The sequence below is a fragment of the Elephas maximus genome, chromosome 19 (assembly GCF_024166365.1).
Source record: "Elephas maximus indicus isolate mEleMax1 chromosome 19, mEleMax1 primary haplotype, whole genome shotgun sequence".
Classification (NCBI taxonomy): Eukaryota; Metazoa; Chordata; class Mammalia; order Proboscidea; family Elephantidae; genus Elephas; species Elephas maximus.
The window spans coordinates 12,695,001-12,713,013 of NC_064837.1; the positions used below are offsets into that span (position 1 = coordinate 12,695,001).

At 55.2% G+C, this 18,013-nt stretch overlaps 1 protein-coding gene across 1 annotated transcript; it reads left to right on the plus strand.

The window, feature by feature from the left end:
• The first annotated feature begins 1,891 nt into the window (after positions 1–1,891).
• On the plus strand, positions 1,892–15,093 carry ALOX12B (arachidonate 12-lipoxygenase, 12R type). The gene is made up of 15 exons (XM_049860065.1): positions 1,892–2,038; positions 3,101–3,305; positions 7,686–7,767; positions 7,874–7,966; positions 8,086–8,208; positions 8,538–8,641; positions 8,977–9,149; positions 9,327–9,470; positions 10,716–10,919; positions 11,174–11,260; positions 11,563–11,732; positions 12,165–12,286; positions 14,164–14,264; positions 14,541–14,711; positions 14,914–15,093. The coding sequence occupies exons 1-15, from the start codon at positions 1,892–1,894 to the stop codon at positions 15,091–15,093; spliced, it is 2,106 nt and encodes a 701-aa protein (XP_049716022.1).
• The last annotated feature ends 2,920 nt before the right edge of the window (positions 15,094–18,013 follow it).

An 18,013-nucleotide genomic window follows, 5' to 3' on the forward strand; every position in this document is an offset into this window, starting at 1 on the left:
ACAAACCTGATTCCAGTGAAGCTCAACCCTGATTCCAGCTTCACCTCAAACTCTTTCCCTAGCTTCTCCTTTTCCCCACTGGGGGGTGTGTACTTCATGAAATTAAGGGACAACATTGATACAGTAAAATTCATAAAGTACCTCATATACCATCAACAAGGAGCCCTAGATGTTTAAATGCTCAGTTGCTAACCCAAAGGTCAGTGGTTGGAGCCCATCAGCCACTCAGCGGGAGAAGACTCGGCAATTTGCTGTTGTAAAGATTTCAGCCTAGGGAACCCTCTGGGACAGTTCTACTCTGTCTCATAGGGTCGCTCTGAGTCAGAATCGACTCGATGGCACACAGCAACAACACATACCGCTATTTCCAGCTCCCTACACAGCTCCTTTCTGCTCAAGCCCAGCCTGAACCCACAGCCCAGAAGTGCCCACCGTTCTGACTTTAATAAGCACTGCCTGTAACAAATAGATGCTTTGCCTGTTCTTGACGCTCGTATCGATGGAGTCATTGAGCTTGTGCTCTTTTGTGTCTGGCTTCTTTCATTCAGTATAACCTGTGAGATTTGTCCATGTCACAGTTTTTTTTTTTTTTTAATTGCTGTGTAGAATTTCATGGTGTGAATATACCACAATTTATTTGTCTATTCTTTTTTAGTGTGGTAAATATATATATTTTTAAATATATACACTTACATGTATATATTATATAACAAAACCCTTGCTATTTCAGCATTTTTTTATGTCCACTTCATGACATTAATTATGTCCATCACGTTGTACAACCATCACCACTACGTGTTTCCTGATTTTTCCATCATCCTTCACAGAAACTCAGTGCCCCTTAAGCAACACTTCCCCCTTCCCCCCTCTCTCCCATCCCTGGTAACTGACAGACTTAAGTCTGTACACATTTGCCGATTCTGGATATTTCATATATTTCATATTATGGTATTTGTCCTTTTGTGGTTGACTTATTTCACTCAGCATAATGTTTTCAAGGTTCATCCATGTTGTAGCATGTATCAGGATTTCAGATTTATCCATTCTTTAGCTTAATACTTACGTCCCAAATTTCACCCCAACTGTCTTCTGATCTTGTCTTCGACCCCAACGCCTCCTTAGATGATTCCCGCAGGAAGCAGCCAAGTATCACCCGCCCATCCATGGCCATCTCTCCTGTAGCTTCTATCACTGCCCACGTGGTCCCTAAGCCCGAGGTTCAACACCCACCACCCTACCTGTCTCAGACTCTGGTCCCTGCAGCAGAAGGACCAGCCAGCCTTCCGCTCCAGCCACTACTTGCCCCACTTCCCAAAGTAGAATGGCCAGGCAGCAGGCCGGCTGGACAGCAAGTTTGTGCTGCCCCCATCCTCTAGTCCCCGCCCACTAGGGCCCCCAGAACCAATGCAGGTCACCCCCTGCAACCCCCTACACTCCCAGCGCTGAAGCCAATAGGGGCGGGTAAGAAGAAGGAGCTTATTAGGCTGATAAAGATCTGGGGGCCCCGCCCAGCCTTCTCCCCTAACTTCCCTGGGGCCGTGGCTCAGGCTGGACTGGCTCCCCCACCCTGAAGACTCCTTCATCCACGGCATCTCTGTCCTCCCTCTCAGAGGCAGGCCCAGTGCCTGCCTGGTGTCGCCTCCCTGCCAGCTCCCAAAGGGCTTGGAGACCTGACGCCACCATAGCTTGCCCCGCCCGGTCTGCCCAACGCTGGCTCAGTCCGTGGCTGCCCAGGGCAACAGCTTCTCCAGCTCTGGGCTGTCACCTGCCTCACTACACCACCTCGGGGGGCTGGCCCTGTCCACCCCTCTGTGCCTGGCCTGGCTTGGGCCTCAGTGTGGCGCCCAACAGTATCTGGGATTGAGCCTCCCCTGCCTTCTGAAGAACAGCCATGGCCACCTACAAAGTCAAGGTGGCCACAGGCAGCGACCTCTTGTCAGGGACATTGGACTGCATCTCACTGACCATCGTGGGGACGCAGGGAGAGAGCCATAAGCAGCTACTGAACCACTTTGGACGAGATTTTGCAACAGGAGCAGTGAGTGGGGGGGAGGGGGGAAGCGGCTGGGGGTAAGGGTGGATGGAGGTGGGCAAGGCAGGCACCTGAGGGCCAGATGGTGGCCAGGAGAGGCTAGAGAGCCTGGGAGAGGACTGGACCAGCAAGGTCCCAAGGGGGGCTCTGACATCTGTCACCCTAGACTTGGCTCCTCACCCCCCTCCCATGCCCTGGCTTCCAGGACACCCGTTCCTTCATCCCTGGCTCATCATCTTTTATTTCTTCTTGGTCATTCTTCAGTCTCCCCCTCCCTTTTCTTAACTCTTCTCTCTCCCTTGTCCCCTTTCCTCTCTTACCCCTCATTTCTCAGCCTTGTCCCGCCCCCTCTCTCCCTCTTGTCTTTTTCTTTCCCGTGTCCTCTCTCCCCCACTCCCTCATCCCTCTCCTCTCTCCCGCTCTTACTCTCTCTGGCTAAGATAAGTTGCATCACAACTGGCTTAAATTTGCATTGGATTCTCTGTGACTTATAATGGCATTAGACCAGCCTGTCCAGTGGGGACCTGCCTGCTCCTTGATGGAAGGCCCCCCCGCCCCCACCCCACCGGGATCTCAGCCCTGACTTTGAGCCAGACCTGGCCACCTGCTGATGTGTGGCCTGAATAGGTCACTTTAACTACCTAAGGCCTCTTCTGACCCTCCACATCTTCACTGACAAAGGGGGCTGGCTGGATCACCTCTCCCCAGTCTAAGAGTCCGGAAGACTTGGGAGGCTCTGGGCTCTACTTGGACCCCTGCATACACCAGAACCTGGGGGTCTCCACAGCTTCTGCTGCCTCAGGTGGTGAGGGAGGGAATGGGGACCTCTGGATCTGGGAATGTAGAGGATAGAAGGGCTGGGCCCTGTCCAGCCCCAGGTGGATGGGCCTAGCAGGGGACAGCCAGGTTGGAGGGGCAGAAAGTCATTATCCTGTGTACCTATCACCCCAGTCCAGGCAGGTGGGCATCACGAAGGGGAGTAGGGCCTGGGTGAGAGGCCAGGCCAGTGGAGGCCTGAGGAGCCAGGGTAGAGTCCTCCACTTTCAGCCGCTCCCGTGCCCTGCGCAGGTGGACGAGTACAGTGTGCGATGCCAGCAGGACCTGGGCGAGATTGTCCTCATCCGCCTGCACAAGGAGCCCTCCTCCTTCTTCCCCAAGAACTCCTGGTACTGCAACTACGTGCAGATCTGCGCCCCCAATGGCCGCACCTACCACTTCCCCGCCTATCAGTGGATGGATGGCTACGAGACCCTGGCACTCAGGGAGGCTACAGGTGAGCCCTCACACCCATCCCATGCTGTTGGGCTCCTTGCTGCAGCTCAGCTACCCGACTCCTGGGGTGAACCCTCAGCCAGGCACAAGGGAGAAGGGTCAGGATACACCGCTGTCAACCCATCAAGCCATCCATGTGCCAGTGCCCCCCAGAGAGTCCCAGCGACTTCCCGGGCACACTAATCCTCAAGGCTGGGCCCTGGAGAAGAGGGAATGCAGGAGGTGCGGGGCTGCCCTGGGGACCCCTGCGCCTGGCTGGAGACAGCATTCTCAGAGCGCACTTCTACTTCTACACTCCTGCCCTGGGTACCCACAGGTGCCCGGCAACCCTAGGTGCAGGACTCAGAACTCTGATAGGCTGCCCTCTCAAATGGCATGCCCTGTTTCTCTAATAGGATTCTGCTACTATACCAGGAGGCCTTGTTACTCTAATAGGATGCTCCATTATTCCAACCAATGCCTTATTTCATTAAGAAGCCCAATTATTTCAACAGTGCCCCGTGGTACTGTAACAGAAGGTCTTGAACATTATCCTGTTGCCCTGGTTTTCTTTTTCTTTTTTTATTGTACTTTAGATGAAGTTTTACAGAACTAACTAGTTTCTCATTAAATAGTTAGTACACATTGTTTTATGACATTGGTTAACAACCCCAAGACATGTCAACACTCTCCCTTCTTAACCCTGGGTTCCCTATTACCGGCTTTCCTGTCCCCTCCTGCCTTCTAGTCTTTGCCCCCAGGCAGTTGTGCCCCTTTAGTCTTGTTTTGTTTTATGGGCCTGTCTAATCTTTGGATGGAGGGTGAACCTGGGCAATGACTTCATTACTGAGCTGAAAGGGTATCTGGGGGCCATACTCTCGGGGTTTCTCCAGGCTCTGTCAGGCTGCTAAGTCTGGTCTTTTTTTGTGTAAATTAGAATTTTGTTCTACATTTTTCTCCAGCTCTGTCCAGGATCCTCTACTGTGATGTGATCCCCGTCAGAGCAGTCAATGGTGGTAACTGGGCACCATCTAGTTGTACTGGACTAAGTCTGGTGGAGGCCATGGTAGATATGGTCCATTAGTCCTTTGGACTAAACTTTCCCTTCCATGTTTATTTTTTTTCATCCTTCCTTGCTCCAGAAGGGGTAAGACCGGTGTGGAGCATCCTAGATGGCCGCCCACAGGCTTTTAAGACCCAAGATACTACTCACCAAATTAGAATGTGGAACATTTTCTTTATGAACTATGTTACGTCAGTTGAGCTGGATGTTCCCTGAGACCATGGTCCCCAGCCCTCAACCCAGCAATTTGGTCCCTCAGGGAGTTTGGATGTGTCTATGGAGCTCCCATGACCTTGCCTTGGACAAGTTGTGCTGGCTTCCCCAGTATTGTATACTCTCTTACCCTTCATGCCCTGGTTTTCTTGTTGAGCATACTTTAGATGGAGGAGATATCCTACTGCTCTGAAAGGACTCCTTATTACTCCAATGGGACACCATCCTTCCAAACAGGGCTTACTCTAACTCTAAAACAAAAACTACTTGCTGTCGAGTTGATTCCGAGCGATGGCGACTCCATGTATGTCAGAGTATAACTGTGCTCCATAAAGGTGTTCAAAGATTGATTTTTTTTGGAAGTAAATTGTCAGGCCTTCCTTCCCAGGTACCTTCGGGTGGACTTGAACAGACAATCTTTCAGTTAGTAGCCAAGCGTGTTAACCATTTGCACCACCCGGGGACTCCCTTAGTCCAAAAACCAAAATAAATAAAACTTAAAAAAAAAAAAAACCCATTGCCATTGAGTCAATTCTGACTCATAGTGTCCCTATAGGACAGAGTAGAATTGCCCTATAGGGTTTCCAAGGAGTGGCTGGTGAATTTGAACTGCTGGCCTGTTGGTTACTCCCTTAATCCAGTGTTAATCAGTCCCACTCCGGTAGGATGCCCCGCTATTCATACAGACTGTTGGGTTTTCTCTGTAGTGGCCTGTTGGAGGTTTTCCAGGTGCTTGGTGGCTCCTATGGGAGAAGGGACAAGACCTGAGTTCCTGAGTTGCTTGTGTCCACCACTGCCCAGGGCCCTTCCCTTGAGGGCCTGGGGTCAGCTTCCCAATATGTGGCTGTGCATGGGGACTGTCCTCTACTGGTGGCCTGTTCTTCTTTATCCCCCTGGTCTCACCTCGAGTTGGGTGGGAGGTGAGGGCAGAGCTGAGAGGGGCTGGGGGCCCTGGAGACCCAGCCTTCCTGCATCTGATCACCCCTCATCCCAGTTCTCATTGCTCTGTAGCTAGAGCCTTCTTCTGGGAGGAGGGGATGGGGGCCTGACCTGGGGAAAGAAGAGACAAGGGGCAGAGGGAGGCAGGCCTAGGGAAGGGTGGTGTGCAAAGTGAGGGCGTCCTTGGGGAAGCAGAGTTTCTTCCCACGGTGATAGGTCAGAGTGCCATGGAGGCAGGAGACTGGCAGGGTGACCCTGGGTGGCCAGGCAGGAATGGGGTTGGGTGGAGCAGCTGCCATGCAACACCAGGGTAGGGAGACTTGAGTCACCCACTGTGCCCTGAAGGGAGTGAGGCTCCCACCCTGGGGATGACACCAAGTTGGGTCTGTGTGTTAGATAACTCCATGGGGCAACATTCACCTTCAACACACTGGCTGAGGCAGGTGGAGGAGGAAGAGGGCGGTGAAGGAGGGGCTTGAGGGAACTCATGGGGGCACCAACTGTTCCGGGGACTACCTCCACCTATCAGCTGTGACACCTGGGCACATTTCCGAACTCTTCTAAGCCTGGGTGCCCTCATCTGTAAAATGGGGACAACAACAGAACCTACTTCAGAGGGTTAACATGAAAATCTAATGAGGTAATGTCTAAAAGGAGTTTAAAAAAAAAAAAAGGAGTTTAGAGAAGGCTTAATAAAGTGGTGTGACTATGTGTAGCCTCTCTAACCCATTGAAAACCAAACCTGTTGCTGTCAAGTCTATTCCAACTCATAGCGACCGTACAGGACAGAGTAGAAGTGCCCCATATGGTTCCCAAGGAGCTTCTGGTGGATTCGAACTGCCTACCTTTCGGTTAGCAGCTGTAGCTCTTAACCACTATGCTTCCAGGGTTTCTGTAGTCTCTCTAGGTGGTGCAAATTGTTAAGTACTGGCTACCTAACCAAAAGGTTGATGGTTCAAACCCACCCAGAGGTACCTTGGAAAACCCTGTGGGATGCAGTTCTACAGCACATGGGGTTGCCATGAGTTGAAATCGACTCCATGGCAATTTTTTTTTTTTTTTTGCGACTGTGTGTGGTGCAAAGAAACAATAACAAATTTTGTTTTCTTTGTGTGTGGTGTCCAGAAATTGACTGGATTGGTTCAAATCTCAGCTTCTCTGCTTTCTCCCTATGTAATATTCACCGTTTTCTCCTTGTAAAATAGGACAATAGCATAGTCCCTTAGCTGAAACTGTTAGAGCTAGATGTGCTTCGAAATTCAAATTTTTAGGAACAAAAACCCAAAAACCGTTGCTGTTGAGTCCATTCTGACTCTTAGTGACCCTGTAAGACAGTGTAGAACTTCCCCTTAGGGTTTCCAAGGAGTGGCTGTTGGATTCAAACTGCCGATCTTTTTGGTTAGCAGCCAAGCTCTTAATCACTGTGCCACTAGTAAATCCACTAGGGCACCTCCTAATTAAATATACTAATGTTTCTGCAGCAAAAACTAGGGATTGTTATGCCAAGTGAGTTAAATAAAGAATATATAAATATATAATTTATGAATATAAAACCCTTTGCCGTCCAGTCGACTCCAACTCACAGTGACCGTATAGGACAGAGTATTACTGCTTCATAGGGTTCCAAGGAGTGCTGGTGGATTCGAACTGCCAGCCTTTTAATTAGTAGCCAAACTCTTAACTGCTGGTACTTATGTGTATATAGGCTCAGGTCAGTTACAGCAGGTTTTTGCCACCAGTGAATTTGTGCTTAACTTATCAGGGAAAAAGACATGGTTTTCAAGAGCATTTTTAATTTTGGAATTGTGGAGAAGGGGTTGTGGGGCTGGAATAGTTCACCTGCCTCATAAGGCTGTTCTTATGTGAATTAAATTATTAACATAAGTGTATAGGAAGTGCCCAGTACCTAGTAAGTGCTAATAACTTACTGATTAATATTTCAGTGAGTCTGGAAGAGTAACTTCTGAAAAGCTGCAGAGCTGAACCCAAGGACTGAGAGAGGGGGAGGAGGGTGGGTCCAAGGCCTCTTGTCTGCAGTTTTGGGGAGCGATGAACCTTCACTTGTGGGCCCTCCACAGCTGACCTGGGGAAGGAGGGCAGAAGCTGAACTGCTCCCCGGGTGGGCAGGGCAGGCAGGGCTGAGGGTCAGACCTTGAGCCTTGAGCCTTCCCTTCGGTCTCCCCACAGGAAAGACAACTGCGGACGACACGTTGCCCATCCTCCTTGAGCACCGACGGGAGGAGATCAGAGCCAAGCAGGACTTCTACCGGTGAGGGGGAGGGCCAAGGGCCGGGGCGGGGAGGGACAGCGAGGGTTACCAGCCCTGGGAGGTGCCACCGGGCACCAGGGCCCACCGTCTCAGCTTATCTTTGCAGCTGGAGGGTCTTCGTTCCCGGCCTGCCCAACTACGTGCACATCCCCAGCTACCGCCCTCCCGTGCGCCGGCACCGCAACCCCAACCGGCCCGAGTAAGGACCTGAGGCCGCCTCTGGGCCCCTGGGGCCCGTCCCGGGGCAGACACCTGGGCTCCTGCTCCCCTCCGCGGGACCCCAGGTGCGTGGTCCCAGCCCTGCCCTTCTCCCTACAGGTGGAATGGCTATATCCCGGGATTTCCGATTCTCATCAACATTAAGGCCACCAAGTTCCTGAACTCAAATCTCCGGTACTCCTTCATCAAGACGGCCTCCTTCTTCTTCCGCCTGGGGCCTATGTGAGTGTGTGGGAGTGAGGGAAGAGTGGGAGGACCCGTCCCACTCCCCCTGCTCCCCCGCCTCCACCACTGGAAGGCCGAGGGGGCTGAAAAGACCTAAAGACGCCTAGATGTGAGCCCCAGAGACCTGGAGATACACAGACCCTGAGACATGGACCCAGAGACCCAGACACCCAGGAACCTGGAGATACAGAGACTCTGAGACCCCGAGATACAGAGACACAGATGCAGACTCAGACTCAGAGACCTAAGGGGCGGCACAGCTCTGCCCCGGGGCCCACGGGCGCCGGGCAGCCTCTCTGACGCCGCCTCCTCATCCCGTCCCCTAGGGCTCTGGCGTTCAAGCTCCGCGGCCTGGTGGACTGCAAAAGGTCGTGGAAGAGGCTGAAGGACATTAAGAAAATTTTCCCTGCCAACAAGTCTATAGTCTCCGGTATGGGGTGCGGGAATTCCGAATTGAACCTGGGGGAGCCAGGTGGTCTCTTGTGGAAGGAAGGCGAGACAGGTGGGAGAGGCAGGAGCCCGACCTGGGGCAGAGGACTGGATGGCACCGGAGGGAGGATTGGCCGAGTTAGGCGGGCGCACCCTCTGGCGGTAGCGTGGAAAACATCGCCCTGGGCCCCGAGGACCAAGCAACAGGCCTCGTGTTCCCTCCGGAGTCCTCTTGGGTGTCGGTTGCCTTCCTGTGTCGCGGGGCCTCCACCCCATGTCTCTCTGTCCCTGAGGGGGCCCGGGTCGGGTTGTGACGCCCCCGTGCCCTCCTTCCAGAGTACGTCGCAGACCACTGGGCAGAGGACAGCTTCTTTGGGTACCAGTACCTTAATGGCATCAACCCAAGTGTCATCTGCCGCTGCAAGCGGATCCCAGACAAGTTCCCTGTCACAGATGACATGGTAGCACCGTTCCTGGCTGAAGGGACGTGCCTCCAAGCAGAGCTAGAGGTGAGGCCCTCCTCCTGCCTCCCTGCCGCCCTCCCTGGCAGCCTGGTCTCTCCCCCACTTCCACTGCTCCCACGGGTCCCACCCACTCCTGCATCACTCCCCGTTCCTGCCCACTGTGGTGGTCACAGGCGCCCCGTGTTGGTGCCTACCTGCCCGTCCATTATGCCTCCCCTCTAGAAGGGGAACATTTACCTGGCAGACTACCGCATCTTGGAAGGCATCCCCACCGTCGAGCTCAACGGTCAGAAGCAGCACCACTGTGCCCCCCTCTGCCTGCTCTACTTTGACCCTGAAGGAAACATGATGCCCATCGCTATCCAGGTGCTGGCCGTGCAGGCGTATGGTCATTCGTGAGCCTCCGTGCATGTGTGTCTGAGTGAGCACATGGCCTGTGCAATGCGTGTCCTTGTGTGGGGTGCCTGAGTGTGAATGCTTGTGCCTGCGTGAGCATGCGTGCCTGTGAGCCTCTGTGTGTGCAAGAATGTTCCTGGGTGTGCATCGGAGTAAGCATGCAGCCAGAGGGTCAGCCTGTGTGTGTGTGAGTGAACCCAATACGCCTGTGTATGCACCCATGTGTGAGTGTGTGTAACCATGTAGGCCATGTGCAGGAGCCGATATGTTCCTGAGTGTGCTTCTGTGTCCACCTATGGTTATGCATGGCCCTGTCTGTGGGGGGCAGTGATGAGTCTGTATGTATGCACACGTATCTCCATGTACACTTGTGTGTGAACTTGTACCCTCCAAGTGGGCTCCTGTGTGTAAGCCAGTGTGCACACATGTATCCAGGTGGATAGCCCTGTTGTGAGCCTTGGGGTATGTGTGCATATCTGTGTGCTGCCGTTGTGTGTCTATAGGTCCCTGTGGTTGCACTCATGTGTAACCCTTGTGTGTATAGTGTGCATGACTGTGTGTATATGTGCAGAATGACCAGACAAGAATGTACTTGGTCACTTGAGCTTATGTCTTTGACTTCGTTCATCCATCCCTTAGGTAAACCAACCTTGTATTGAGCCAGGCCTCTGTTAGGAATACTGAGCTAATCAAACTTAGCTACCACCTTGGGAGTCTGGTCTGGCAGGAGGGGGAACCCATGGTGCTTCCTCCTCAGAGGTCCCAGCAGAGACCATGTGCATACTAGAAAAAGGTACCCCTGTGGGGAGAGCAGTCAAGCCCCGGTGCACCTGGCTCTCCTGTGGAGCAGTGCAGGCTGGATTTCAGGCACTGCCTCCAGGGGGCTTAGCACCCTTGTGCAGTGCACAACCTGTGCATCTGAATTTGGTGGCCTTGGGGTTGAGGTGAGGAAGGCTTCTTAGAGGAGGCAGCTTGGGAGCTGGGCGTTGAAGAATGAGTGGGAGCTGCCAGGTACTGCCAGGTACCCTGGGGGAGGGTACCACAGGCAGAGGGACCAGCAAGAGCAAACGTGGGGAGGGCAGGAAGGTGTGCTCAGGGGACAGAGGGACTAGAGTTAGCGGGTGCAGTTTTTACCTCCTCAGACTCCTGCAGTGGGTGCCGCTGTGTGGGTGTGTCTCTGCCCACATCTAACCCTCCCTTCTTCCCCACCCCCAGCTCAGCCAGACCCCCGGGCCTGATTGCCCCATCTTCCTGCCCAGTGACTCTGAATGGGACTGGCTGCTGGCCAAGACGTGGGTGCGCTATGCTGAGTTCTACTGCCATGAGGCCATCGCCCACCTGCTGGAGACCCATCTCATGGCCGAAGCCTTCTCCCTGGCCATGCTGAGGCAGCTACCCATGTGCCACCCCCTCTACAAGGTAGGGCTTTCAGGGAAGGCGTCTCCAGGAATCATTGCTGCCTTCACCAAGCCACAGAAAGCCACCTGGCTTCCCCAGCAGAGAGCCGGATTCCAGTTAGACTTTGGGAGCCGGCTGGGGACGCACAAGAGAAAGCTTAGGGTAGGGGCTTCCCATAGGGACAGAGGCTGATGCTGCGTGATGGAGGTGCAGAGGTCCTTGGGGGGTGGGGCACCTTCGGTCTGCTTTCACTGTCCTCCACCTTCCTCCCACAGCTCCTGGTCCCCCATACCCGATACACTATCCAGATCAACAGCATTGGGCGGGCCCTGCTCCTCAACGAGGGGGGGCTCTCTGCCAGGGTAAGGCTCTGCTTTCACCCCAAGACCTTTGCTTCCCTCTGCCCTTTGCAGGTAGACCAGAAGCAGGACTTCCGATTTGCCTTGAGATCATGAGGGGGTGTGGAGGGAGGGATTGGTTAAAGTGGGTGCTATGTCTAGAAGAGCAGAGGCAGGGCCTGGGTGTGTGGGCCTGGAGTTAGGGCTCCTGGGGGATGGGGTGAGGTGAGCAGGGGTTAGGGAGTGCTCTGCGGGGGGGGGGCTCTGAGGGAGGTCTGAGCCCTGGAGAGGAGGACTTGAACCAGACTCCGCCTCCTTCTGCGCAGGGCACGTCTCTGGGCCTGGAAGGCTTTGCTGAGGTGATGGTGCGGGCTCTGTCAGAGGTCACCTATGAGAGTCTCTACCTCCCCAATGACTTTGTGGAGCGTGGGGTCCAGGACCTGCCCGGATATTATTACCGTGATGACACCTTGGCTGTGTGGGACGCGCTGGAGCGGTAGGTGTGGGACAGTAGTAAGTCAATACCCCTGGGATGTGGGAGGGGTGGGGGGAACTTTGAAAGACCTATGCTTGGGTGAAGCACCATGCGGGGGCTTGGGCTTGGGGGCAGGGTCTGCAGTCTGTGTGGCTGTCACACATATGTTCAAGCTCTGGTGGGGCCTCGCGAGGCCTGGCGGGCTCCTTCCTTATTTTGGGCCTCAGCCCACCTGTGTTCGCCCTCTGTGCACCTTATGAGGGAGTGCTTAAGTGTCTTCTGATCTGGTCAGGCCACTCTCTGCACCTCTGCCCCACAGGCCTTGCCCACCCACAGGCCTTGCCCACCCACAGGCCTGCCTGAGCAAGACCGGGGCTTCCTGGGGGAGGTGGGGGAAGCAAGGTTGGGGAAGGCCGAGGGACGGTCCAAACTGAGGCCGCGTCCCCTGGTCAGGTATGTGACAGAGATCATCACCTATTATTACCCGAGTGACGCTGCCGTGGAAGGTGACCCGGAATTGCAGTGCTGGGTGCAGGAGATATTCAAGGAGTGCCTGCTAGGACGTGAGAGCTCAGGTATGGGCCTGGACACCTGTACACCCTGCTAGGACCTGAGGCTGTGATGTCCATAGGGTCCTCCCAGGCTGGGCCAGAGCATGTCTTATTGTGGGCTAAAGGAGGTCATGTCACTGCTCAAGGGTTTGGCAGGGCCTTTCACTGGTCCCTGGAGAAGACACATCTGGAAGAGGCTGGGGAGGGAGGCATGACTGGCCATTGGTCCCTGTCTCAGCTCCGGGGCTAGGGGTCATTTCTGAGGAGACCTACAGGGGTCCTGGTCCCCTACCCAGAATGCACCTTTGTGGAATGAGAAATGGGGAATGAGCTCAGATAGGAAAGGACAATAGCTGCTGCTGGGGAGCAGGTGGGGAGTAGTGGGGAGCTGGTGGGGGCTGGAGGGGAGTCATAGGGAGCAGTGGGGAGATGGTGGGAGCTGGTGGGGAGTCAAAGAGAGTGGTGGGGAGCTGGTGGGAACTGGCAGGCTCCAGAAGCATCCCCAAGGTCATGTCACTTGGGCGCCCACTCAACAAATAATTATTGAGCATCTACTATGTGACAAACACTGGGCTGGCCATTGGGGGGGGAGCAAAAGGAAGGAGATAATGAAGGTGCCTGCCCCCAGGAGTTCACAGCCTGCTGGGAGCGGGTCCTGCAGACTGAGCGTTGTGTTGTGCGAAGCCCGGGAGGAAGCTGTAAGAGCCCAGGGAGGCACCTGATTCCTCTTGGGGAGGGCATGGTCGGGGGTGGAAATGGGTAGCAGCAAGCTGAGATCTAGCTAGGATCTCTGGGAAGGGGAAGTTAGCCCTTAGATGACAGAGGGTGGGGCTGGGAAAGTTCTGAGTGGGAATGGCATGAGGAAAGGCCCAGAAGCCAAAGAGAGCACTGAATCCAGGGATCTGCTCACAGCTTCTGGCACTGGAACTTAGGCTGGGAGTTGGGCAGGCTCTGGGCAAGGCTAAGGCTGAGGCCCTGAGCTGGGCCAGGTCATGCAGCCTGGTCGAAGAGATTGGAATGACCCCTAGGAGGCATGTGGGGCGATCAGGTGTGTATGATAGAATAATCAGGTTGCACCGGAGCCAGAACACCTCTTGGGGAAGTGTTGCAGTGCTCAGGAGAGAGGTGACAGGGGCTTGACTAGGATAGGGGCTGTGGGGATGAAGAGAATTCGAGAGTTAGTTGGGAGACAGAAATAACAGGACTTGGTGATTGGTTTGGGCTTGAAAATGGGGGTAATGGGAGGGAGAGCTCAAGGGCGACTCCCAGGTTTTGGGTTTTCACAGCTGGGTGAGGAAGTGTATCATTCCCTCAGCTGGGGAGCCATGAGGAGGAGTCAGCTTGGGAGGAAGATGATGGCTCTGGTTTGAATGTGTTGGGCTCTGGGAACTGGGGTCGCCAACAACCAGGGCAGCTCGAGTGAGACAACAGGAAAGAGAAGCAAGTGCTTGGTTAAGGAAGAAGTGGGAGACCCAGGGCCTGGCTACAGAGAAATCCATCTGGAGTGATCCCAGAGTCTCACATGAGGTGGGGAGGGAGAGAGGAGTAAACGGGACAGGAAATCCAGGACTCTACCCAACAGAGGGAAGACTTTCACCACCCTTCCTCAGACCTGGAACCAGGTAACCCCCCAGGGGTGCTGGAGGAGAGAACTGAGGACCCACCCCAGGCAGGTGCCAGGAGCAGCCTGAGGCCAGCTGAACCCCTCCCTAAGGGGCTTATGGCCTGGACTAGGGGGAGGGGTTGTGGTCCCGGGAAGGCCAAGTGGGCAGGATGAGGGCATGGTTGTGACAGCTTGGAGTCTTGGCAAGATGGGGTGAGCTGGGCTTGGCTGTGCCCTCTGCTGGGCAGCCAGGACTAGAGCAGGACTGACACTGCCTGGGCTGTCCCCCACCCCTCAGGCTTTCCAACATGCTTGCGAACAGTGCCTGAGCTGATCCGGTATGTCACCATCGTCATCTACACCTGCTCTGCCAAGCACGCAGCTGTCAACACAGGGCAGGTACCTGTGGCCACCAGTCCCAGATCTAACCTCAGTGCCAGTTACAACCCAAACCCATCCTCAGCCATAATCCCTAGTCCAGCCCCATCCTCAGTCTCAAATTCCAGTCCCAGCTCCAGTCTCAGCCCCAACTCAGAACCTACCCCAATTTCCCTCCAGCCTCAGCCCTCTACTGCAGGGGTCCAAGTCATGATGAGGTGAGGGTGGTCAAACTCTGGTGGAAGGGGAACCCTGGGCACTGTCTGACCCAGAACCCACCCTCTACTTCACCCGCAGCTGGAGTTCACCTCCTGGATGCCCAACTTCCCGTCATCCATGCGGAATCCACCCATGCAGGTTAAGGGGCTGACCACTCAGGAGACCTACATGGACACGTTGCCAGATGTGAAGACCACGTGCATCATCCTGTTGGTGCTCTGGACGCTCTGTCGGGAGCCTGATGACAAGGTGCCTGGGGCTTCAGGGGCAGTTGGGGCTGGAGGGCCTCTGAGCATATAAGGGGCCGAAAGCTAGGGGCCAAGGGTGGAAGGGCGTTGTCAAGGACAGGAAGCACGAAGAGAGAAGCAGCGGAAGCAAGAGGGGAGGGTGAGGCTCTCGGGCAGGCCAGCGTGGGTGGCTCCGACCCAGCGGCCTGGTTCCGTGCCCGCAGCGGCCCCTGGGCCACTTCCCTGATATCCACTTCGTGGAGGAGGTCCCGCGCAGGAGCATAGAGACGCTGCGCCAGCGCCTGGCTCAGATCTCGCACAACATCCGCCAGCGCAACGAGTGCCTCCCCATCCCCTACTACTACCTGGACCCTGTGGTGATCGAGAACAGCGTTTCTATCTAGAAAGCCCTTTCCAGGCTCGCCTCTCCGGCCCTGGCCCGCCTATTTTCAAAATAAAAACAAAAAACAAAACTTCAAACGCAGTCAGAGCTTGCAGAGCGGTTTACTGGGGCGCGGATGGGGGCAGGGCTGGGCAGCCGGTGTGCGGCTGGGACCGGGGCCTGGCTGGGGATGGGGTCGGGCTGGGGATGGGGCCAGGCTGGGGATGGGACCCGGCTGGGGATGGGCCTCGGCGGTGGATGGCTCCCGGCTGGGGACGGGGCCGGGCTGGGGCCGGGATGGGGATGGGGCCGGGCTGGGGATGGGGCCGGGCTGGAGATGGGACCCGGCTGGGGATGGGGCTCGGCGGTGGATGGCGCCCGGCTGGGGATGGCGTCGGGCTGGGGATGGGACTGAGGCCGGGGCCGGGGCGCGCCGGGACGAACTGCCGTCCATCGCTCACACTGCAGTGTTGGTCTCCACCACCGCGGGGTCCACGACGGTAGGACAGCGCCAGGTCCCAGTTCCTCTTCCTAATGTCGGGCGAGATCTGGACTAGGCGGCTCCGGAAGGCGGTGATGATCCACCGAGGGCCTTCTCCGTGAAGTGCTCGTCCGCGAAGTTGCCCAGGCGCTGCCGGAACGGCGGGAGAAAAGGCTGGACCTCTGCTGCTCCGCATGCCCCGCCCCCATCTTTCCACCTAAAGCGGTCTGGTTCAAGCCATCTCCCAAGGTACTTAGTCCACCCAAGCCTCGTCCACCTCGGGGGCCCAGACTCCAAGAGCCCTAGTCCACCAGAAAATCCACCTAGGAACTCAGACCACCCAAAATAAACAACCCACCCACCTAGGCAAAAACCACCCTAAAGCCTTGGAGAGCCTGTGTGGTGCAAATGGTGCCCGCTCAGCTGATAAGGGAAAGGTTGAAGGTTCAAATCCACCCAGAGGAGCCTCAGAAGAATGGCCATTAAAAATCCCTGTGGAGCACAGCTCTTCTCTGACACACACGGGTCGCCATGAGTCAGAATCAACTTCCTGGGAAGTGGTTTTTTAATTGCAGCCTACAAGAAACTTAGACCATCTCAAGCCTGCTCATTGAAACCCAGACCACTCTAAGCTCCACGTGCTAGGAACCCATATTACTCTAAACCACACCTGCCAGCAACCACTATGCTCCAAGCCCTGCCCACCTAGGAATCCAGCTGCTAAGTACCACCCTCCATGTAACCTATAGTCCCAGGATCCCTTCCTCACCCCTCCCACTCTGCTGGAACCTGAGGCCCACCCACTCCCACCCTGGGCCTTGCTTCCAGCGCCCTGGCTTTGTCACTGACACCCAGAAGTGAGTGTCAGGGAGTGAAGCCACCAGGTCTGTCTGGCCTTTGGCAGTGGGTGGTGGGAACCACATGGTGGTAGGGATATTGGACATCCAGCCACTGAAATCAAACTGACCTCCCCCCAAACTCAGTAAGCCCAGGGCTGCCAATGCTCCTGCTGGGACTGCCCCTCCCGTGACCCCATTGGGCCTCCAAGTCTGGAGCTGGCTCACCAGGTCACTATTAATGGCAGCATGCTGGATGGAGCAGATGAAGGTGATCATAGTGAGATACATACTGAATAAGGCCAGTGCATCTGTCCAGGGTGAAGGGGACCCCCAAATGGGAGTGGGGCGGAGAGAATAGAAATGACCTAAGGGGCTACTGCCCTGGGGAAGTGGGGCCTGGAGGGTAGGTTGGACACTTCACCTGAGCTCATGTGGCTTAGAAAACCTTCCTGGAAGATCTCCTTGACCCAGGCATGGAGCTCTGAATCCTGGCCCACAGCCCTGTTGTCAGGGTAGTAGATGCCAACAGTGTTGGACACAAAGCTGGGGATGGAGGAATACATGGTGATTAACAGTGGGGGCCAGTGCTGTCCAAGCAGTGGGGTGGAAGAGGCCAATGGAGACCAGCTGCCCAAAACGGGGGACACTGAGGGCAGGGAAGGAAAATGGCTGACCTTAGCGCGTGAACTGCAGAGCTGAGCTTCAAACCCTGATGCCAAAAGCTCCAGCAGGTGGGTGCAACCCGAGGGCATGAGGGCATATTTGGTCTGCAGATGCATTTTGCTTGGCTGGTGAGGCGTTTTGTTGGCTGGTTTTTCAAGCTGTATCACTTGCCAACATTTAATTGTTAGATATCTGGTTTCTCTAAAGATCTGGAAACAGTCGTAACTGGGTCACCACTGTTCCCATTAGACGAACAGGAGCTCTCTACTGGCCACAGTCCCCACCCACCCCTCTTGCCTAGTTTTTCTGCTTGCTTACATTCCAGTCTTCTGAGCTAGATCAAGCCACAGGGAAGGATTAGATGCCAGGCCCCTCTGAGTTGGAGCTAGCCGATTGCGCCAGACTCCCCACTGGTTCCTGAGCTCCCAAAAGACAGAGCTGGGTCTCCCTTGCTCACCATGGCATCTACCTCAGCAGTAGGGCCCACAAAGGGTGTGTGAATCCATTGCTAAGAAAGCTCCTGGCACAGACAGCTCCAGCTATAGGTGTTCACCTGAGACCTTCAAGGGGAGGTGGGCAGGGACTGAGTTTGAAGAAGGAGTGGTGTTTGGGTAGGGAGAGAGGGAGGAATTGGGGTGTGTGCTAAGGAGGAATGGAAAGGGGGTAGATTCCAGAGGGGCTGAGATGCCATAGTGAACACTGCATCCCATGTGGCAAGAAGCTGGGAGCCACTTGAGGCCTATGAACAGGGCTGTCATAAATCCCAGTGCTCAAGGGAGGATGTCGTGCAGGTTAATGGTGGGTGGTGGACGTCCACAAACAGGCAGGTGTCAAAAGGGCCTGGCTACCAGGGTGGAGGCCAGAGGTGCATCCCAAGGAGGGCTCCTGTGAGGGAGACTTAGAGGGGAAAACCTGGATGCGTAGTGATATTATCTGTGGGAGACCTCTAGGTGGTGCAA

Bases quoted from the DNA above. Each gene is read 5' to 3' on its own strand.
- ALOX12B (XM_049860065.1), top strand. From the start codon at position 1,892: ATGGCCACCTACAAAGTCAAGGTGGCCACAGGCAGCGACCTCTTGTCA. The intron at 2,039-3,100 runs GTGAGTGGGGGG...TGCCCTGCGCAG, and splicing joins GAGATTTTGCAACAGGAGCA to GTGGACGAGTACAGTGTGCG. The intron at 3,306-7,685 runs GTGAGCCCTCAC...GTCTCCCCACAG, and splicing joins GGCACTCAGGGAGGCTACAG to GAAAGACAACTGCGGACGAC.